At 50.7% G+C, this 22,593-nt stretch overlaps 1 protein-coding gene across 3 annotated transcripts in view; it reads left to right on the top strand.

Moving 5' to 3' along the window:
- STRA6 (signaling receptor and transporter of retinol STRA6) overlaps positions 1–21,056 on the top strand; it is a 60,646-nt gene extending 39,590 nt beyond the window's left edge. For all 3 annotated transcript variants that reach the window (XM_034784669.1, XM_034784668.1, XM_034784670.1), the window contains 13 exons: positions 14–180; positions 622–744; positions 4,655–4,722; positions 6,845–6,915; positions 7,537–7,598; positions 8,320–8,503; positions 12,026–12,101; positions 12,884–13,017; positions 15,038–15,155; positions 16,395–16,496; positions 18,071–18,234; positions 18,991–19,128; positions 19,690–21,056. In XM_034784669.1, the coding sequence (XP_034640560.1) occupies positions 14–180; positions 622–744; positions 4,655–4,722; positions 6,845–6,915; positions 7,537–7,598; positions 8,320–8,503; positions 12,026–12,101; positions 12,884–13,017; positions 15,038–15,155; positions 16,395–16,496; positions 18,071–18,234; positions 18,991–19,128; positions 19,690–19,868 (1,586 nt within the window). In that variant the 3' untranslated portion in view covers positions 19,869–21,056. The remainder of the gene's footprint in view (positions 1–13; positions 181–621; positions 745–4,654; positions 4,723–6,844; positions 6,916–7,536; positions 7,599–8,319; positions 8,504–12,025; positions 12,102–12,883; positions 13,018–15,037; positions 15,156–16,394; positions 16,497–18,070; positions 18,235–18,990; positions 19,129–19,689) is intronic.
- Positions 21,057–22,593: the final 1,537 nt, after the last annotated feature.

The raw sequence follows: 22,593 nt of genomic DNA on the forward strand, positions 1-22,593 counted from the left end.
CACCCTTGTCTAGAGTACTGGAAGATCATGGCTTTGCTCTATTACCCTGCCTTCTATTATCCTTTAATTGCATGCGCCACAATCAGACACCGAGCCGGGTACTTCGTAGGCTGCTTGCTCTCCTGGTGCCACTGTCTGGTCCATATCTGGCAGAAAGTGGACTGCCCTCAGTCGCCCAAGGTAAATGCAAATGAGATGCATAACATGGGCATTGTTCTTCCTTCCTGGTCACATCAGCTACTAAAGACATCTCCAGGTAAGTGGAAAGGGAGTGGGGATGAATGGCTGGTGCTTGGAACTGGGAGACTCTTTCACGGTGAAGCCTCAAGTCCGGTCCTTCTTGAAGGAGCCGAAGGTGTGCATAAATGTAGTGCAGGCCACATCGGAACAGAGCCCTTGCAACCTCTTAACCCAATGCAGATGGAAAAAGGCTTTTGGCTACTGCTGCATTCTGGGAATCTGCAAGCACCTGAGGAACCCTAGACTGTGAATCTGAACTGTTTGGATGGAGGGGAAACAGGAGCAGGAAGTTGTAGTATTCTATGTACTGTGACCTATGTACAGGCTTGTGCTGAAGTATGAAGTGATATCCACACTTATCAGCTGTCCCCTTCTCCCCAGATTTACAGGTATTATTCCCTGCTGTCTTATGTTCCTATTATCCTCTGCCTCGTTGTCCTGAGCATTTGGTATCCAGTGCTGCTTGTCAGGAGCTTCACACAGGAGAAACCAGCTGCTAGAGAGGTAATGCACTGCAGCTTTCTGTTGGATCTATGCTATGTTTACTTTGCTAAGAGTCAAAGAAAATATCAATTTCCCCCCTTATGTTAGTTCTACTCCTGTGCAACAGTTATGTACCAGTTATTGGTTCAAATTTTGATCATGTGTGTGAGCTAATTAATTACTGAATGAGACTTTAGTGTCTGTGACCAGAGCTGAAGATGTGGCCACATCTGCTCTGCTGGGCACAGAAGAGACAAAAAATGTGGCATGAATCAGACAACTTTCAAGAAATATGCCATTGCCTGTATTTTATGTCTTTTAATACACATTTTGGAGTGTATTGTCTTACTGGCATGAAATCTGGTCAGTTCTGCAATACTTTAAATGCCATGTGTATACTTTTTTTTTTTTCTTAATAGCAGGCCTCTCCTGTTTTTATGTGCGAAATAGATCATTCCCATTTTGTAGTGAAAATGCCTGAGGTACTGATCTTGGTTCTCTGAAGTCCATGGTCACTGAATGCTTTTGACTAGTCATCACTCTGCCTGATGGTTTTCTCATATTGTTTCCACATCTGTCTGGCCTTCTACTTAAAGCTTATCTACAGGGAAATTTACTTGCAGTAGTTCCCTCTGTGGATACACTCTTATTCCTGAATAGCTACTGCGTGACTTTTTAAAATTCACGCCCCATCCTAATCCAAAGTAACTTTCAAGTGTAAACAATCCCTTAGGGGCGAACTTGGGTGGCCCCATTCGCCAATTGTAAGGCACACTTTCCACATCCAACTTTGCACACTAGGATGATTATCTGTGTGCGCAAACCGAGTGCATCACTTGCTCACATGCTATTTATGTCTGTGTCTCGTTTGCAGGCTTAATCAGCTGAGTGGCTAGAAATGGCTGGGTGAAAACCAGAGGCAGGCTCTGCAAAGGTGGCCCTGTGTGTTTCTGTAGGGTTAGGCTTCAGGAACCGACTTAGCTAAACACTATGCTGTGAACAGAGCCTCTAGTTCAGGCTTTCTCAAACTTTATTGTATCGCAACCCCCTTCTAACAACAAAAATTACTACATGACCGCAGGAAGGGGGACCAAAGCCTGTGCCCCACTGCCCCAGACTCGGGGGCCAAAGCCCAAGCCCTGCCGCCCTGCAGGGCACCGAAACTTGAGGGCTTCAGCCCTGGGCGGTGGAGCTCAGACTTTGGTTTCAGCCCTGAGCCCCAGCAAGTCTAATGCCAGCCCTGGTGACCCCATTAAAACTGGGTTGCAACCCACTTTGGAGTCCTGACCCGCAGTTTGAGAACCACTGCTCTAGTCCAAATTCTGCAAATATTTGATTAGCTTTCCCCCCTGGTATTTCATTACTTCTGGGCTCCAGCTAAGATCAGAAGCTGGAATGGTGGGGAAGAGGCTGTTCTAGGGGGAACTTTTGGCTTGCCCAGAAAGTGGAGGAAATCAATGTCCCCATGAGCTTGCAAACCTAAGGGTGTCAACTGAAAATCAAGCTTTTATATGTTCATTTGAGCCAACCTGCTGAGCCTCTTCACTCAGTTCTATTGACTCTCCAATAAACCCTGTCCTGGATTCTGTGTTCGTCACTTCCCACCCACCCCCTACTCTGGGGTTTGCAATCACTTAAGTTACTTTTTAATCATTCTTCCAAGCCAACAAACCTTCCTATTTTATCTCCTCTCTGCTGTCACTGGGGGGAGGGATAGCTCAGTGGTTCAAGCATTGGCCTGCTAAACCCAGGATTGTGAGTTCAGTCCTTGAGGGGGGGCCATTTAGGGAATTGGGGTAAAAATCTGTCTGGGGATTGGTCCTGCTTTGAGCAGGGGGTTGGACTGGATGATTTCTAACCCTAATATTCTAAGATTCTAAGGGCCTAGCAGGCAGCCTTCCTCCACATCCAGCATTAGCCCTGTTTGAAAAGACACTGAACTTCCTCTTTCCTTGCAACATCCTGATTGCACCCCAGCCAAATGTCATTACATGCAAGGAGGATTGGAAGGTGCTCATCTCTCAAGCTTGAGTTATCAGTCCTTAATACATCTGTTCTATTGGTGCTTGGTCACCTCCCAGTATCCTACCCCTTGGAACTCAGCTTCAGTCAGAGTCCCATAATGCTGCCATTTGGTACTTTAGTTGCTCCCACCAATGCGCAAGGTGCTCCTGTCCTTTCCTAGATCTCCCAGAATAAGAGGAGTGTGGCTGAAGTTCAGTGCATAACAGTGGTGCTGGAACTACGGGTGCTGCTGCACCCCCTGGCTTGAAGTAGTAATAAAAAACACCAAATACATTTCCATAGCTTCTGTCATCAGCATTTCCACTATATAAATTGTTCCAGCACCTCTGATGCATAACAAACCTCCTGTGATGAGAGCAAAGCAGCTGGCTGTTGTTCAGCAAGGGAAGGCTTCCATTTTGAGTTGTCTTGGAATGATCCAGGCTATGGAAGCCATCTGCTGACATCATTCTGGGCTGCAAGGAAAGAAGGCAATTAGTCTAACTTGTTCTAAATGCCTGCCCCTCCTACTTCAGAATAGGTGCTGTCAATGCTAATTCTTGAACCTTTGCTGGGAGTATTGCCTATTCCCTACCTGCTCCCTCTGGCTGAGCTCCTGCCACTTGCCACCTCTGTATCCCAAGTTCTCCAGGTATCCACGTGTTAGCTGCCAGCTGTTGGCACACTGGCTGTGCCCATGAGTGCCCCAAGGGCAGCAGGTTTATGGTTCTGGGTTTTTTCTTGTTGTATTTGGAGGGAAAGAAAATCTCTCTTCTGTGTAATCTCCTTAGCTCAAAAAGCTTAGGCATCAATGGCACCATTCAGCCCAGAACTGGTGTCTCATTGTTTGCCCCCTAGGTTTTCATGGCAGTAGGGGATAATCCCTTAGGATCAGACAACCTTTGTTTGGAGGATATGGGGGGAAACCTATTTAAAAATGTAATAACACATACTCCCTCCCTGACCCCCAACCCAAAATACAAACAAATCCACACCTTGCAGATTTCTTAGTGTTATACCAAATCCTGGATTTAGTCTAAAGAACCCTCTAGTTCATCTAAATCCTATTCCCAGTGTTTCTTAGCATTGGACTGAGTGTTTTCCTTTTGGCTGGTCTGGTATCAACATGGTCTTCCGGATTGGAGCCTGTGATCCTCACCTCTAGATTGATATTTAGTCTCTAGTGAATGAGTCAGTTTTCTTCTGGAGTGACTGACTCAAATGTTTTGTTGTAAAATGGCAATAAAAATTGTTCATCTAAAATGGGGATTGGGTAACACTTCTTGGTGGGGAAGTTTTATTCCTATAGTTGAATGCAACTGCTTAATGTCCCTCTATTTGAAGGAAGATACTAGGGGCACGTCTTCGCTATCCGTCGGATCGGCAGGTAGCAATCGATCTATTGGGGATCGACTTATCGCGTCTAGTGAAGACACGATAAAATCGATTCCCCGATGGCTCTGCCGTCGACTCCGGAAATCCACCATGGCAAGAGGCGGAAGCGGAGTCGACGGCGGCGTGGCAGCGGTTGACTCGCTGCCGTCCTCACAGCCAGGTAAGTCGACCTAAAATACGCAACTTCAGCTACGCTATTAATGTAGCTGAAGTTGCATATCTTAGGTCGCCCTCCCCCCCACCCCCCCGTAGTGTAGACCTAGCCTTAGTGTTGAATGAATTCAGTATTGGAGGCTGCCAGTAGATGGTGCAATGCTTTCCCTAAAGAATGTGTATAGGGAAGGGTTTTCTTCAGACAGGGGACAAAAGGGAAGCAAGAATTGGACAAAGATGGACATCTTTGAGCACAGGGCTACCTATAGGGCCTTTGTAGATGACCACTTTAAGGAGAGAGAACCATAGCATTTATTCAAGCATCCGACTGTGTCCTGTATCCAAATAACAAGTGGGCTTTTGTGCTGCTTTCTTTAAGGTTGTAGGGAGTGGCTATTATAATGAATACCTGAAGACTATCCTGGCCAAAAGAACACACAAAAGAAGGTATGGCCAAAACAATGCTCTTCCTCTTCCGCAGGAACTCTGCCTGGCTCTAATCCAGTGTTTCTCACTTGGGGGGTTGTGACCCTCTAGTCACTAAACACAATGGGGGGTTATGAATACAGCTATGTTTTAGTCACAGGTATTTTTAGTAAAAGTCATGGGCAGGTCGTAGGCAGTAAACAAAAATTCACGGCCCGTCACCTGTCCATGACTTGTACTATATACCCCTGATTAAATCTTTGGGGAGGAGGGTGGCCTGGGGGCACCATGGGTGCTTGGGGGAGGGGGGGGTTCAGCCCAGGTGGGGGTGCTGGGGAAGAGGAGGGGGGGACTAGGGTTGCCAGGCATCAAGTTTTCGACCAGAATGCCTGGTCGAAAAGGGACCCTGGCGGCTCCGTTCAGCACTGCTGACCAGGCCGTTGAAAGTCTGGTCGGCGGTGCAGCGGGGCTAAGGCAGACTCCCTGCCTGCCATGGCTCCACACAGCTCCCAGAAGTGACCGGCATGTCTGGCTCCTAGGTGCAGGGGCAGCCAGGGAAGCTCTGTGCACTGCCCACACCCTGAACACCGCCTCTGCAGCTCCCGTTGGCTTGGAACCAAGGCCAATGGAGCTGCGGGGGCGGCGCCTGTGGGTGCGGGCACTGTGCAGAGCCATCTGGCCCCTCTGCCTAGGAGCTGGACATGAGGGCCGCTTTTGGGAGCAGCATGGAGTCAGGGCAAGGATGGAGCCTGCCTTAGCCCTGCTGTGCTGCCAACTGGGAGTCACCTGAAGTAAGTGCCGCCTGGCTGGAGCCCGAACCCCCCACCCCAGGTCAGACCCCCCCCTCTGCACCCCAATGCCCTGCCCCAGCCCAGAACCCCCTCCTGCACCACAAACCCCTCATCCCAGGCCCCACCCTGGAGCCCTCACCCCCTCCCACACCCCAACCCCCTGCCCCAGCCCAGTGAAAGTGAGGTAGAGAGGGGAAGAGCGAGCAACAGCGGGAGGGGGGATGGAGTGAGTAGGGGGAAGGGGCCAGGAAAGGATGTTGGGTTTTGTGCCTCCCTGGAAGTGGTAACATCCCTCAGCTCCTAGGTGGAGGTGCAGTCACACAGTTCTGCATGCTACTTCCTCCCCGGCTCCGCAGCTCCCACTGGCCAGGAACCGTGGCTAATGGGAGCTCCGGGGGTGGTCCCTGCAGGCAGAGGCAGCATGCAGAGCCCCCTGGCTGCGCCTCCCTCTAGAAGCTGAGGGATGTCACCACTTCCGGGGAGCCGCCCTAGGTAAGTGCCGCCCAGAGCCCTCACCCCCTCCCGTGCCCCAACTCCAGCCCTGAGCCCCCTACCCAAACTCCTGCTGGGGGGCGGGGTGGGCAGTGGCCCGAGATTGCCCCAACAGTGGCCGGTGCGGCTGCACAAGTCACGGATTCCGTGACTTTCCGTGATTCCATGACCTCCGTGACAAACTCGCAGCCTTAGTTATGAGACACTGAAAACTTCATTACAGTCTAAAGCAAAGAAAATCTCTCCACACACCGTTACCCTCCAACATCAAGTATTCTGTCACTCTCTCAAAACACACATTATAGGTGTAAATGTAATCTATACTGGGTTTCATACATAACCATCATGTTGTAGTTCACACAGGAATTCAGGGCAGTCCTATGGCCCATCTCATAGAAGGGTCAGACTAGACGATCCCACTGGTCCCTTCTGACTTTGGATTCCATTACTCTTGTTATCATTGACACTTCTTTACTCTTATACCAAATGTAAGGGCATTTTGACAATTTTGACTTCAAATGTGGGGTGGCTGGTCCAGAAAGGTTGAGAAACAGTGCTCTGAACAGTGCTATTTGCTGCTGTTCAGAAAGGAAGCTGTTCTCGAGTAGCTGAGGAGGTGGTAAGCTCAGGACCACATGCACTGGCCGGGCTGTGCATGGGGAGCCTGGGGCTGGAGTGGCTTGCATGCTACAAGTCAGGACTGAGGTGTATTGGCAGAACTGTGTGTACTAGCTTCATCAGAATTTCCACCCAAGAGGGAAGGCTGTTGGTGCTGATCGATAAGCATTAAAAACCAAAGCAGTGCTTTTGTTCTGGGCCAATGTTTCATACCGGACTCATCACAGTTTTTCCTCTTCCAGCTCCAGGAAAGTAAGTCTCCTCTCAAGGGCCCAGATGTATTTACGTTCTTACATCTACACACCCCAGGAAGGTACTGTATGACAAGATCTTCTGATGCGCTCTTAGGCATATCAGGGTCTCTGGCACCAGACTTCCTCCCATGTGAAGTAACTGTGTTTCTTGGCGCGCGCGCGCTCTCTCTCTCTCTCTCTCTCTCTCTCTCTCAAACATCTATGCCGAGGCAGCTGCCATCCTAAATATGCACAACTTCTCAATTTGCATGAACTGTCATCTTTGTGAGAGGAAATTTGGGGCATTGCAAGGAGAGTGCTAACTCCATTGGCATAATATCCTTGTGTCCCAGATTGCATGAAGGTTTCTGTGTCATTAGGCTTCTTCCCTCATGCACTTGTTTAGCAGTTCAGTTGACTGTTGTTGCATCGACAGACGAGTGGATGGGTGGAATCTGGATGCGCTGAGGAAGGCCTGGATGAAACCATAGTGGTGGGGATGCTTTTGAGTGGAAGGAGAGGGGTCAGACAGCTATGAATGGATGTAATGAAACTGGATGGATGGCGAGAGTGACTGATACTGTGAAGGAATGGAAGCCCAGATGGATGCCTTTTGCTAACTTGCCACCCTGCTGCTCGTAAGCCCCAAGCTGGAATTGGTCTCCTGTCTCATATGTTCCCCTATCATTCTGGGATTTCAGGGTTCCAGGTTCCTCTGAAGCTGGTTCTCTCTGTAACCACAGCCGTGATTGCTGTTTACCAGGTAAGCCTGTAGCAATGTCCCTGCTGGGCCCGTGGTTGGCCATGACCGCATGTCCTGTTGTTTCCCATACCTTACTTTCTATGTGAGTGGGGAAGCAAGATGGGCAGCCCCATCCAACTGCCAGGCTACCCCACCTGTCCCACCCCTTCTGTGGCTTGGCCTGGGCACTGCGAGGGTTCTCCCGGGAGCAAGCAGGATTAACCTCAGTGACAGGCTGCATTGTCCCAAGGGTCACTCCTGCCTGACGGAGCCTGCAGCACCCCTCTGTACTCATTGCTGCTGTCACTGTGCCGTGGCAGGGTGATCAGCTTCAGTAAGGACCAGGCTCTGGTCACAGCCCTGCTTTCCATCTGCAGCAGGGCCAGACGTGGCAGATGCCCACAGCTCTCTCTGTTGGTGTTCATTTGGTGTGCTCCTGCCAGCGCATTGGGTGAGAGACTGGAACTGAGGACTCCTGCCCTGGCAGCCTCAGGCCAGTCCTAGTTTGCATACCGGACTGGAGTTTTTAACCCTTTTCTTACTGTCACCTTTCCATTGTTTGAGGCTCTGGCACCCACTTCCCCCTTGCTTCCTCCACTCCATGGCAGTGTCCAGGTTGTGATCAGCAGCTGCTCTGGGGCGGGAGTTTACCACAGTGGGGGTGGGCAGGTTGTTGGTGTATGTGCATGAGCACACTCCCTTGCACACTGTCTGTAGTGCTCACTAGGCTTTTGGCTCACAGGTGGCCTTGCTGCTGCTCGTCGTCTTCATCCCCAACATTCAGATAGTGAGGGCAGGGATGACAAAGGAAATCACTGTCCTGCTGGTTCAGTTTGGTGTCGTGCCCTCGGAGAACCCGGGCAGTGTCCCTGGAGACATGGAGCGGGAGCTAGACACAGTCAGATACTATCTCTGGTCACTGGAAGGTGAGTCTCTCCAAGTCTGTCGAGCTTGATGCTGAGGGTGCCCATGATCCCAGTCCCGTTTCCCTACCTAAATCCTGGGCTGTCTGTGTAGGGGCCCAAAGGCCTCTGTCTGGTACAGCATGGACGATGGCAAAGAAAGCTTGAAGGGGGTGTTCAGTCTATTCCTCCCCCCACTTTACACACTCCTCCATCCTGGAGCTGTTTGCTGAGACTACCCAAGAAACAGGCCGTTTGTCTCTGTGATACTGAAACTTACCCTCAGGATCAAAATGCACCAAAGAATTCATGACCTCTTAACATTTAAATATCAACTCTTCCCATTCAACTAGCACAAAGTTGCACAGACCAAAGCAAACTCCCAGCTCCCCAGAGTGAGAGGGCAGCAGTTGCTTGGGTTTGTTTTGTCTATCTCTTTTTAATGAAAAATAACTAACTAAATGGAACTAAGGGCACCAGTCAGTCACTGAGCCATCTGTCCCTGTGTAGCAGGGCGGTGACCATCAGCTAGACTGGCTTGCAAAGCGGTATGTAATGTTTGAAACAGGAGTGTGAGCGCTGTGACTCTTGGGTTCTGTCCCTGCTCCTGAGTGTGTCGCTAATCCCATTGTTTGTGGGTATGCAGGGAGGTGGGGCATGGTTGGTGCTGGGAGAGAAGTTCCTGGATGTAAGAGATTAAAAGTTCAAAAGTCTGATCCAAAGAAGTCAATGGGAGTCTCTTCATTGACATCATTGGACTGTGGGTCTGCCTTGAGGCCGCAGTTCAGCAAGGTATCAAAGCACATGCCTAGAGAAGCATACGAGGGGTCTCACTACTCAAGTGCTTCAATGAGGCATGTGCATAGGTACCTCGCTGAATTGGGGTTCAACAGCTGATCTCATGGGGGGGGCGCCCCATGGTAGTGTTGGTGGGAGGGGTTTGATAGGAGAAACTTTCAGACTGGAGTGTAGTCATGGGAATTGGGATGATCTGAAATGCTGCACTGTCCTCGGAGTCTTTCCAAGAGGTTGGTTTGAAATTTGGAGGGGACCTGGTCCTCTGAAAGGATGCCAGGAAAATTAATGTAACAGGACTCTGGTTGCCAGTCACTGGGAGGTGAGTGCCTAATGGTGCTTTGATGCCATTGAAAATTACTCCCACTAACAACTTCTAAAAGGCCCAGAGCATGTGTGGGTTTTTTTTTTTTTTTTTTTTTTGCAATGATCTGTTTGAAGTCTCTCCTTCATCTCCCCTCTGATTCATTTTCCCCCAACACACATACACTTTCCCCTGCTTTCTCTTAGCATTAGGTGCAAAGGTGTGCCATGTGGGCTGGCTCAGTGCAGGGGCTGTACATCAGTTTGTGGTAATGGGCTCCAATCACAGGGAAACTCTAGAAACTGGAATACTGGGCTGCTGGGAAAGGAGTCTTGGACAGTGAAGAGGATGGCCAAAAGGTTAGGGGAGTAGCCTGGTACTTGGGAGACCCCAGTTCAGTTCTCTCCTCTGCCACATGCTCCCCTATGTGACTTTGGTCAAGTTGCTTAGTCTCTCTTTGCCCCTATTTCCCATCAGTGCAATGGGGATAACAGCTCTGCCTTGCCTCACAGCAGGTTTTGGATGCTAAAGAGTGTGAGATATGGTGGTGATGGAGAGCCAGAGCTGGCCCTGTTTGAAATAGTTTGTGTGCCTCTTACTCAAGCAGGAGATGTCAGCTTTTTTCCTGACTCTTTCCAGGCCTGGAATTTCTAGGCCTGGTCGCCAAAACTCCCACCAGGCTGCATAGCAGAGTTCTAAAATGTGGATGCTGCTGCAAAAGCAGAGAGGTGGAGACATGAAAAGAAAACCCTGGTCTCGTGCCAGCAAACGAAGAGTGCTGTGAATGCCAAGCAGGGAAGGGGGATAAGAGGAGAAATGTATCCACAGTCAGCAATTCCATGCTACAGATGCTATTGTTCAGGCGGACTTTGATATGTGTTGGAATTGAGCAGATGGCTTCTAGAGTGCGGAACTACAAAGCCCTGGTGTGGAGGGGTGGGGGACTAGCTAATTCAAAGCCCCCAACAGGAGGACAGGCAGATGAGCTCTTGGCTCTGTTGCCTCTGGCTAGCATGGTGCCCCCCTTGTTCATTCAGCCTCTCCTTTATGCACTTAGAACAATGGCAGCACTTCCTTGCAAACAGTGACACACTAAAAATCCTGCTTGCGATTGTCTTCCTGACCTCTCTCTCCCCGTTCCAGCACCCCCCCCCCCCTTTTCAAAGATATTTTTACAGCCTGTCATTCCTTTCACACTTCTGCTGGCTGATTTCTACTGTGACATTTTGAAAGCGTCTAACCGTTTTTGTAGACTTGCTAAGTGCTTGGAGAGGGAGTGGGGGTGGGAAGAGAGTGGGTGACTGGTAATGACTGTGGAGCCTGTCTCTGGATGAGTGGTCCTTTAAAGAGAGAGGTCCTGCCCCACCTGTAACATTTAGCTCATCTCTCAGGTGGAGAAAAGAAGTGAAGTCACATGCTGAGTAGGTCACATAGCTAACTCAGGCCAGAGGGTGGGGGGCAGAGACCCAGAGGGAGATTCCAGGTAGCGAGCCCTGGGAGTCACTCACTGCTTGATTTGAAGAGTGAAAAAGACTTGGAGTAGCTGGGCACAGCTTTGAGACTGGGGTGATTGGCTCTTTCTTGTTTGTTTTGGACTTGGATAGCCCAGGAGGGATGGACTCTTGTCTTTAATGACCTAGCTGGAGGCTGTCACTGCAGCCACCAAACCAGGTTGGAAGGCGGGGATGTCTAATCAGGCGGCGGCTAGCTCAAAGCCAGACTGCGTATTGTGGCTGCGGAGTTCTAATCCTAGGGTGATGGCGTGTGTCTGTGTGGGTCTGTAGTTATCAGCTGTCATTCCTATCGGGTGGGAGTTCTGTTCCATGATACAAGCTGGCCTGACCTGGCTCTTTGCACCACACCCAATCACTGGAGGAGTCAAGCATGTGGGAGGCTGCTGATCCATGTGATGCACCTGTGAGATAGTGAAATATTCTCCCCATTTTACATGTAGGGAAACTGAGGCACAAAGGTTATGGAAAATCTCACAGGCAGAGCCAGGAACTGAACTCGAGTCCCAGTCCAGTGCCTTAACCACCAGGTGGTTTCTCCAGGTGACAGGCAACCACATTAAGCCATCCCATTCCCCTCCTCCAGTTTTAGCAAAGTGGCCGGGGATCGAATGGGCCGTGGATGCTAGCGGAGATCCCTCTGGGGGAAGTGTGCTAACAGGATAGTGCTGGGAAACCTGATGCTGCCCTTGCATATGTTGCAGTGACTGCATAAACAGAGCCAGAAGTCATCCAGTTCTGCCCCTCTGGCACCTTTCACCAGCGCTAGAGATGCAGCAATGAAAATACCACAATAAACTTGTAAATCAGTGTCGGAGATGTGTGGGGGAAGGTCCATTGAATGGTGGGCAGTGGCTGGGTGCAGTTCTGGATCTAGCACAATCCATTTTATTGCTCTGGTTCAAATGACAGCTGTCCCTGTCTGCTCCCTTACAGTGTGCTATGTCTGCTCCCTTGTGCTCTCCTGCCTGCTCACCTTCTCCATGCTGATGAGATCCCTGGTGATGCACAGGTGAGAGCCTGTTTCTGCCTCTGTTCCCAAGCCTCACCATGGTGGACCAAAGAGAGCTTTCCAAGTCTCCCCCACCCTACCCCATCTGACCTGTCTGACCTCTCCCTGGGTAGCGGAACGTGGGGAGACTGGGCCTGTGGGTGGAGTGAGGGACTCTCACATACTCACCTTCATACTAGCTTTGTTGCTTACCCATCTGCTCTGAACTCCTTCAGGGGTTAGGATAACCCCGGTCATGGAACCAAAATGCCCCCCCTACACACACCTTTCCTATGCTGTCAAGTATCAGAGGGGTANGCCGATTGACACCAGCTGAGAAGCTGACCCTGCATATCTCAACTACACCTGAGCAGTTACCTACAGCCTGTGACAATTCGACTCTTCCCTCCAAAGCCCCAGCGCATAACACCATCTCTTAGGCCTAAGCACCAACAGAGTGTTTGGTTCCTCTTTGAGGAGAAGTTACCCAAGCAGGCGAATGCAGTCTGGAAACTGGCAAAGCTCATCCAACAGACCAGAGCCTGTTGGGAAGGGCAGAGCATCTGGGCACGGTAGAAGACATCTAGGACATCCCCTCGGTACAGAGCCTTCAGATTGGCCCTGTGGAAAGAGAGGCCAGATAGACCTTTTAGGCATCCAAAGGCAGCATAGGAAAGCAACAGAGGGTCCTGTGGCACCTTCGAGACTAACAAGTTAGTCTCGAAGGTGCCACAGGACCCTCTGTTGCTTTCCTATGCTGCCTTTGGATGCCTAAAAGGTCTATCTGGCCTCTCTTTCCACAGGGCCAATCTGAAGGCTCTGTACCGAGGGGATGTCCTAGATGTCTTCTACCGTGCCCAGATGCTCTGCCCTTCCCAACAGGCTCTGGTCTGTTGGATGAGCTTTGCCAGTTTCCAGACTGCATTCGCCTGCTTGGGTAACTTCTCCTCAAAGAGGAACCAAACACTCTGTTGGTGCTTAGGCCTAAGAGATGGTGTTATGCGCTGGGGCTTTGGAGGGAAGAGTCGAATTGTCACAGGCTGTAGGTAACTGCTCAGGTGTAGTTGAGATATGCAGGGTCAGCTTCTCAGCTGGTGTCAATCGGCAGAGCTCCACTCACAGTCAATGGAACTGCCAGGATTGACACCAACTGCAGCACTCAGGAAGCACCACACCAGGATACGGAAATGGAAATAGTTTGGTTTGTCAGTAAAAGTGGAACCTTCCACGGAAGACAGATCCTTTGTTTAAAATTCCCCCGAATCTTGTTTAGTAGGCATGGATACCTCTCTGATGGAAAATCTTTTGAGCAGCCCTGGTTAATAGATGTCATGAGCATGTTCCAGACATAAGTAGGGTATGTTTATAGATAGCATTAAGCCTATCGGAAGAAGCTACACATACACCTCTACTTCGATATAACGTGACCCAATATAACACAAATTCGGATATAACGTGTTAAAGCAGTGCTCTGGGGGGCGGGGCTGCACACTCCGGTGGATCAAAGCAAGTTCAATATAATGTAGTTTCACCTATAACGCGGTAAGATTTTTTTGGCTCCAGAGGACCCGCGTTATATTGAGGTAGAGGTGTAGTTATGACCCCTTGGAAAATCCAACAGACTTAGTAACCCTGTACTAAACCCCTATTAACCTTTGATAAGTGGAACAGAAACAAAGGTTGACCATAATGGGCAGGCACTAATTGACCCTTTTGGCTATTTCAGCAGTGAGACTAAGGGCTGCATTGGGCATGGAGCCTGAACTCCCTTCCCACCACCCAAAAGTAGCCTCAGTCATAGAACATCAGGGTTGGAAGGTACCTCAGGCGGTCATCTAGTCCAACCCCCTGCTCAAAGCAGTCCCAAACCCCCCCCCCCCCCAATCCATCCCTAAATGGTCCTCCTCAAGGATTGAACTCACAACCCTGGGTTTAGCAGGCCCAATGCTCAAACCACTAAGCTATCCCTCCCCCCAGGATGGGCTGGGTTTCAGATGTGGGAGGGGAAGCTTGCCCAGTCTCTGCCTGGTAGATAAGTGGTGGGCTTCAGTCTGCAGGGCTGTCAAGCTGCACTTTCCCTAGCACTGAAGTGGCAGGCCTGTAGCCCTCATGATCCGGGGGGGGCAGATTGCCTTAGGGATCCTGAAAGAACATACGAGTCACACATCCTGATGCTGGGAAGTGATGCTTTTCTGAACTCCTAGTTTTAAAGTCTTTATAGTGGTGAGCTGAATGAATTAGCAGTGTGGTGTATGGTCTCCAGCTGCTCACCTTAGATCAGGTTAAATGAATCGTTGGTCCTGTGGACCCTACTGGTCTTGGTGTGATTGTTATTAAAAATCACAGTTCCAGACTCCAGAGCTGGGTCTTTTCAGTGTGACTAATGAGCCACATGGTAAGAAAATGCTGATCCCCCAATTAAATCCATTAATGAATTGTGTGTGAGTGTGAACATGACAGAGTAGACCTAGTAAGTTAACACATAGGTGAGAGGGGAAGTAACAGGTTGTCAATGGAATTAGGTTTTTTTTTTTTTTTTTTAAAGCAGCATAAAGGAGTTAGGTGCATGAGGTGAGACTTACAAAAGCATGTAGGTGATTTAGGGGCCAATTCCCATTGATTTTCAATTATTTAGATTTAATAGCAACAGAGTGCCTAACTCATTTAGGCTACTTGGAAATAACCCCAGTCTCGATGTGTAGTGTGTAAAGCCAGGTGAACTCCAGGCATCTCCCAGAGCAGAGGTGCAACCACATAAGGAAAGGGAGGTGGGCCTTGGAATAATGGTGCAGCTCTGAGGAACGTTAATGAGAGAGTAAATAGGGTTAGAGGAAATGTCTGTCTTAACACCATCAGTGGTGGTGTGCCCACTTAGTAGAGACTGATAGTGACTCCTTCACCCATCTCCTGGCAATTTTTTACCCCTTCCACTGTGGCTGATGCTCTCTCTCTCAAAGGTCTCCTCACCCAGCAAGTGATTTTCTTTGTCTGCACCGTGGGCTTCACCTTCCTAGTGGTCATTCCACTCCAGTCAGGCACAAATATGCATCTGTTTAAAATCCTGGAGAACATGTGGTAAGTGCTCTTCAGACCCAGCAGGTGGCACTGGGGAGCTCTGGGCTAAGGAGATGGGGAATGGGATACTCGGTCAAGTCACAAAATGACCTCTGGTGGGCAAGTGATAAAGACAAAGTTACCAGCTGCCCTTGAAGAAACAAACTTCACAGCCCAGCTGCATCATGTCAGGATATTCCATCCAAACATCATTGCGATTCTGCATCCTGATGCAATGCCATGGGGGGGCAGGTATATTTGGGGCTCTTCAATTGCCCTTCTGTACAACAGGACCAGCTCTGGCACAGTTGGGGTTGTCCCATGGATTTGGGACAGGTGGCAACCCTAGAGCTGCATCTTCCAGCTGCAGACATGGACCCCAGGCTAAAGGAAAGATTATTCCACCATCCTGATTACCCTGTGTAGCTCCCTCCTTGTGCAGGAGGCATTGCACACCCATTAGACTGACTTGTCCAGTGCCCAGTGTTTTCTGAAAACCAGGCCCTTGCTGCCTGCTGAAGGAGTGGGCTACAATTCTCATGCAGCCATAACCAACTGTGTGTTTTGGGGACCTCACATAGAGGCTGTTGAGAGACTGGCCTGGCAAGCAGGGCTCCAGATCTGAAGCTTCCCAAAGTCTGTTTTTCAGGGCTGCTCTGGTCCTGGGGCTTGGTTTGGGCCTAACACTGGTTGCATTGACCCGGATATTTATGGATGCTTTTAATGGCCTGAGTTCTCTTCCTTCTCCTCCCCACCCACATTCTCTGCCAAATCAGGACCATCATGGCAAACCATCAAAATATGGTTTGGGTTTCCCTTAGCTCTAAGCATTGATTCACCCTCCAGTGGCAGGTACTATGGAATAATACTGGGCAGACAAGTCAGCACAGGCCAGACTGTGCTGTGAAGCTCTGAGCACCAAGGCTGCCCTGCTCCCAGGAGCTCCTAAGGGGTAGCAGCATGGTTGCCCTCCCTAGGGCAGGCCAATCCCACTGTGAGGGAGCTATAATTCATTCACCCTTGTTCCCCAGAGGACTCTGGCAAGTGGCAATTTCTGTGCTCTCATAATCGTAGGGGCTGCAAATTGTCTAGCCCCTGAACACATGTGCTGAGCTCCTTCTGCCTCTCCTGCCCCCCATTTGGCTCCTCCAGACCATGCCATAACCTGGCCCAAACATTCAGATCATCTACTCTATGAACAACTGACAGGCAAACATACTGACTAGAATCTGCCTCTTCCTTGTCTTCTCCCTTGCCCAGGCCCTTCTGGCTGACTCTGGTGCTTGCTGTGGTCGTGCAGAACTTGCTTGCTCATTTCCACTTCCTAGAGAAACACCACCTGCAGAAGGAGCTGACCAACAGGTGAAGGGGTGCTGAGAAGCTAAACATGCACACTGCTTTGTCTCTGGTCTCAGAGGCTATAGGACACCTAGTCTGGGTTTGGTGCACGTGGCTTTGAACAAACCTGTATGCCGGGTGACATGGGGCTGAACTGTATGAAATGCCAGAGCTGCATCTGAGCTTCCAGTTCCCCCAAGCCTACCTCACCTTGTGTTCACCACAAGACTTGAGAGCTCTCCTGGTCTCACAGTGAGCCCATGAGGCAGTGCCGTCCATCCAAGGACCCCCACATCTCCAGCACTGGTGAAGCTTCCCAACACCCTGTCAGAGGGGATGGTAACTGCTGAGGTGGAGCCAATGGATGAACCTCAAACTAAGTCTCAGGATGCCTAGGACTGTGTGATCACCACCCCATTTGCCTTTCCAGTAAAGAACAAATGGGGTGTAATCAGGCATCGACTGACCCCTGCAGCACCTCCTGCTGGTCGTCTCGGGAATTAGCTCACCTAGCATCCAGAGCACCTTCTGCAGGCCAGGTGTCCCACCTGTCTCTGGCCCCCATGTCCCTCTCGGTGCCCTTGGCTTGGGTGCTGCCTCCCTGGCAGTACCCCCTCTCTCTGGGTCTCCCCACCTAGGGGAACCCCCATCCCAATGTCACCTCAGTCGTGGCTACTGCCAGTCACCATCTAGCCCCCATGCCCTGGGGCAGACTGCAGTCTATCAGCCAATCATCACAGGCAACAAGGGGTTTGGACTGGCTGCCTTTACCCACCCTCAGGTTGCCCCTCTGCAACCCCAATACCTATGTGGGCCTAGGACCAAGCCCTGCAGCCTGGGGAGTTGCTAGCCTAGGGCTTCTCAGCCCCCAAGGCCTTTCCCCAGCCCTGCCCCACTCTATGTCCCCAGTGAGTTCCCTGCAGCCAGGCCTGTCTGTCTCTCCTGTCAGAGGAAGACTCCTCAGCTTCTGGCTGCCTTATAAGGCTGAGTGGCTCAGTTTGGGGCATGGCCTCAGCTGCAGCCACTTCCCCAATCAGCCGGGATTTGGCTCCTTTTTACAGCCCCAGCCCTCTGCAGGGCTTTTCCAACCCCTTCAGGGCTGGAGTGGGAGTTCACCCTGCTACATGGGGATTTCATCTATTCCTGAGATATTAGGGCAAACAGGGACCATTGATTGTCTGGTTTGGTCCCCTGCAGAACACAGGCCAGAGAACTCATGCAGTGAGCCCAGGACATTACCTGAGCACAGTGGCCAACAACCCTTCTCTCCCCGAAACCAGGTCCAACTTCCCAGCATGCCTGTGAGCTCTGGCTAGCCTCCTAAAAGCTGCTGTGTTTGTCTTTGTAGTCACTTGACAGAGAGTCTGTAAAGTCCTCTGAGATGCCTGGAGGACCAAAGGGGCTAACGGAAGCTCCACTGCCAGCCTCCTTCAGCTTCCCCAAGCAGTCTGGTAGTGTGGAAACCTTGGGGAGGGATAGCAGGCTGTATGCCGGACTAACACTGGGCATCACTACTGCAGCGAGTGGCTCTTTGTCAGGTTGGAGTGGGCTCCTTGGCCTCCTGGCCCTATTGTTTCATCTCTGCCTCGTTGCTCCAGGCGAGCTCTCTGCATCATGACCTACCTGCTCTTCCCCATCAACGTCCTGGTGGGGGTCCTGGCCGGGGTCTGGAGAATGGTCATTTCTGCACTTTACAACGCTGTCCATTTCTGCCAGCTGGACATCAGCCTGTTGAATCGGGGCGTCGAGGCCTTTGATCCAGGTAAAGGACACAATAGCCCCCTCCTGGAGCCAACATACACTGCTCCTCCATGTCCTGGCATTTACCCACGGTGGGCATTCCTCCCCTGGGTCCAATGTTGTAAATCCAATGGGGTGCTCCTGGTGAATGTGGCTCTGGCAGGATCTGGGTCATAGACGAGGAATGTCTGTCTGAGGCTAACCTAAGGATCCTGTGCATCACATCTGATGTAGGGATCTAACTCCTGGACTGTCTCTGGGCATGGAACCTGGAAACAGAGTAACCTAGCTAGCCATCCTGCCACGTTTAAATGAGAAACAGGGCCTGGGCAGCTTGGCGTTGCCTGCCTGGGGTTCTGTGGGGGTGAATCTGGCTTCCAAAACAGCACTGCATGATTATCTGCTATTGAAAACCTGCTTCTTTGAAATGTTGTAGGTTTCCCTGTCCCCCCAGCTGCTTCTGGTGAAACTTGACTTTTCTTGACACCAAAGCTGCTGGGGCCTAGGGCGTGAAGCCCACAGCGCAGGTTCTAATCTCTGATTGCACTGGTGTGAATCCGGAGTGACTCCAGAACTGCTCTGGATTTACAGAACAGTAGCTCAAATTGAGATTTCTTCACCCCCTTCAGTCTGTTCCTCTGTGGAGGAGGAGAAAACCCTGAATTCTGCGCGCTGTGTGTGTGTGTGTGTGTGTGTGTGTGTGTGTGTGTACCTGCATGAGTGTGCACATGCTCTGGACTCTGCTACATGCTCTGCTACATGGCCTATTCCCCTCCAGGTTACCGCACTTACTGTCATTACTTGAAAATTGAGGTCAGCCAATCACACCCTGTGATGAAAGCCTTTTGCTTCTTGCTTCTCCAATTATGTGGCCCAGAGGGGCAGACAGGACTCAAACCCACTGATGTGGAAGAAGGTGAGATCTTGCTTCCTCCCCGCTTCCCAGTTTTGAATGAGTGCTAAAGAACTGCTAGCCAAGAGAAGCAGCATTTCCTGGTGGCAGGGGGAGTGTCTGTGGACAGACTCCCATGCTGGGTGCTGATAGTGCAAGGAGCTCATGTTGAAAATGTCTGGTCTCATTCGCAGGCTGGGTCCACGTGTTGGTTGCCCTTCTAAGGGAGGGCTGGGGAGTGGTTTCACCCTTCCACCAAAGGAGCAGGAGGTGCTATGAACAAAGGAGGGTGTAGAATTCAATCTGTCAAGGGCAGTGTCAGTAGAAATGTCCCACGGGCTCCCCCTGAAAGCGTATCCTCTTCCACTCCCCAGTGCGACGTGGCTGACTGGCAGCCTGGTGATATGGGGGTATCAGTGCAGGTTCCTTCCTGGCTCTGCACTGCCAGGCTGTGGGTTCCTCTCCTCCTCCCATCTTTCTGCAGGGGCACGCACAGGGCAGGGAGAATAATCCCCCTTCGCACGGAGACATGGTGGGCACTCCCTGTAGGAGGAGGGAGTGACGCTGAGGTTTTCTCCTTTTCAGGGATCCAGCTGATGCAGCCTGTGAAGGGGCTGCTGAAGGCATCCAAGTCCAAGCAGACGAGAGCCCGGTGGGGGCTGGCCTACACCCTCCTCAACAACCCATCGCTCTTGGCCTGCCGAAAGACTGTGCTCTCCGACCCCACAGCCAACGGGACCCAGTATTGCCCTGCCAAGCCCTGACCTCCATAGAGGAGCCCTCCCCTTTCTCTGGGAAGTATTCCAGCTCTGCTCACTGCCTCCTCTCTCCTTCTCATGTGTCCCACCGCCCCACAGCAGCAACCTTGGCTCTGCGGAGCCCTAGAGCAAGGTTGCACCCCATTGTCTGCCTGCCTTTGAGACCAGGGCTGTTTCCTTAGGGCAGCATGGAGCTAAGGGGGATGGTCTGCCTGCTAGTTTTGCCCAGAGACTGAGCTTTAAAGCCACCCGAAGCCAAGTCTTTGATCCTCATGCTACACCTGGGAAACCTGAAGCAGCTCAAAGGTCCCCCTTAGGAACCTTTCCAATTCAATACCTGCTGGGCTCACAAGCGAAATGAGTTTGATGGTCTCAGAATTTTTATCCCAATTGCCCTTCCATCATGCAGTTTAGCACCTTTGAGTCTCTGCTGAGAGGAAGTGGGGGCTTGAATGGGAGAGAGAAGGGGAGCTACAGAATTGGGGGGTGTTAGCCAAACTGAGAGGAAAGAGCTGGATCTGTCCCTAGCCTGCATTTCAGAAGGCACCACCATCTTCCTCCCCACCAGCCCCTCAAGAGCCTGTACTGGAGTCTCACCTGGATCCCCTTAGACACACCAGGTAGTGGCAGGTTTTTTCAGATTGCCTTTGTGCCTTTTTCATGCAGAGGCAGCCATTCCACAGAAGAGCCCAGCGCTAAGGAGATTCTGATGAAGCGTTTATGAAGGAATATGGTTTCATGCCTTTAAAGAAAAAGAATCACTTTTTAAATATATTTTTCACACCTTTTCTATGGTTTTTAGTCCTAGTTGCTGACAGGCTGGGTCTGATAAATAGACTGCAGGTTCTGTAGCTTTGTAAAATTGGAAATGTGCCCTTGATGCTTTCACAGCAAGATGGCAGAGCGATCTCTCTGTTTTGTGTGGATCCTCTATGCTGTGTCTCCCTCTGGCTTCTCATACTCTGCTCATGTCCTTGCCTCCACTTTTCTGGCAAACTGGAAGCATCTGTCATCTTGCACTCCCTGCCCTATTTTTTTTTTTTTTTTAAACAAATGATTCCTTGAACTCTGCTCTTATTCTATGAGAGGTGGGCAGGTCAGATTGGGAGTGAGCTGAGCTAGTATTTGTAGAATACAGTGAGTTTAAACCCCCTTGGCATGGTGAGGTGGGAATAATAAATAATATGCCTCTTTCCTACTGCTTGGAGAATGCCTGTTCTGTTTTTGGTCTCCCATGAAAGCAAGGGTGAGGACAAGGGTGATGGAGGTAATTGAGGGGGGGAAGGGCAGAGAGGAGTGGGAAGACTGATGTATCAGGGCCCTTGTATATGACCATCTCTTGCCATGGTTAGTGTGACCATTTGGTGCGTGGCTGAGGGCATTGTTACATTCAACTGCACCCGACAAGAGCAATCCCAAGTCACAACGAAAGCAAAGCAAGACACAAGCAGGTTTCCATGATTTAGTGTAGACGGGACCTAACCGTTGTCCCTTAAGCCATGGACAGCACAAGGCTTCACAGAAAGGCTGGCTGCAAACGTTCCTTCCAGTGTTTTTCAGTAGGTTTTCAATTGTGTGTGTGCGTGAGAGAGAGAGCAGGAGCGAGAGAGAGTTTTCCTTGGGGTGGGGGTGGGGGCGTGGGATATCATTCTAACCAGCTCTACTTAGAGTGCCAGAGCTTCTCGGAACAGACCATGATGTTTGACCTCTTGTATAACAGTGGCCTGCGAATAGTGATTCCTGCATCCAGCCCATAACTGCTATTTGAGCTAGAGCATGTCTCCCTTAGAAAGACATCCAGTCCTGGCTGAAAGACTGCAAGGGAAAGAGACCCCACTGTGACCCTGGGTAAGTTGTTCCAGTCAGGGCTGGCTCCAGCATTTCTGCCACCCCAAGCGCAAAAAAAAAAAAAAAAGCCGTGATTGGCAGCGGCAGTTCAGCGGCAGGTCCTTCGCTCCTAGAGGGAGTGAGGGACCTGCCTCCCCCAAATTGCCACAGGTGCTGCCCCTCTCTCTTGGCCGCCCCAAGCACCTGCTTGTTAAGCTGGTGCCTGGAGCCAGCCCTGGTTCCAGTGGAGAATTACTCCTTTAAGACTTTGCCCCTTTTATTTTTAGTCTAAATTTGTCCAGCTTCCAGCCATCAGATTTCATTAGAGCTGTCTGTTAAAAAGCCAGCTATCTCTTTAGTTTGGGGACCCAGCAAAGGTTATTGGAGGCCTACAATGTAGAACAGCATTTTAAGGCATCCCTGCGTGACTGGTCCATGCTGCAGTGTAGACAGGTCTCTGAATCCCACCAAACCTTTTAATTACCAATGGATCTAGCTTTGGGGGGGCCTGCAGGCTCCAAAATCCCTTTCCACAATGGGCAGGTGTGTTCTGGTGCTGCTCATGCTGTTGGCCCTTCCACCCACCCAGCCAGTGTACGTTGCCATGAGGTGGAGACATAAGGGGGTGTTTGAAGTTTGCCCACTTGAGCCATTGGTGCTAGCAGGCAGCCTCTAGTGTGGCTCCTTCAGATGGATTTGGGTTCTCTCCCTGAACTGTTCACCCCACTGCAACTCAGAAGCTGGGGGTAGGGGTGTGTGTGCTGAATATGGTACATGGAAAGTACCAGAAGAGGCAGCAAGATAGTGGTTAGAGTCAGGATACCAGAATTCTATTCCTAGTTCTGCCACTGACTTGCTGTGTTATCTTGGATGAGTCACTTTGCTGTGCCTCAGTTTCCCCATC

This window comes from Trachemys scripta, chromosome 10 (assembly GCF_013100865.1).
Source record: "Trachemys scripta elegans isolate TJP31775 chromosome 10, CAS_Tse_1.0, whole genome shotgun sequence".
NCBI classification, from domain to species: domain Eukaryota; kingdom Metazoa; phylum Chordata; order Testudines; family Emydidae; genus Trachemys; species Trachemys scripta.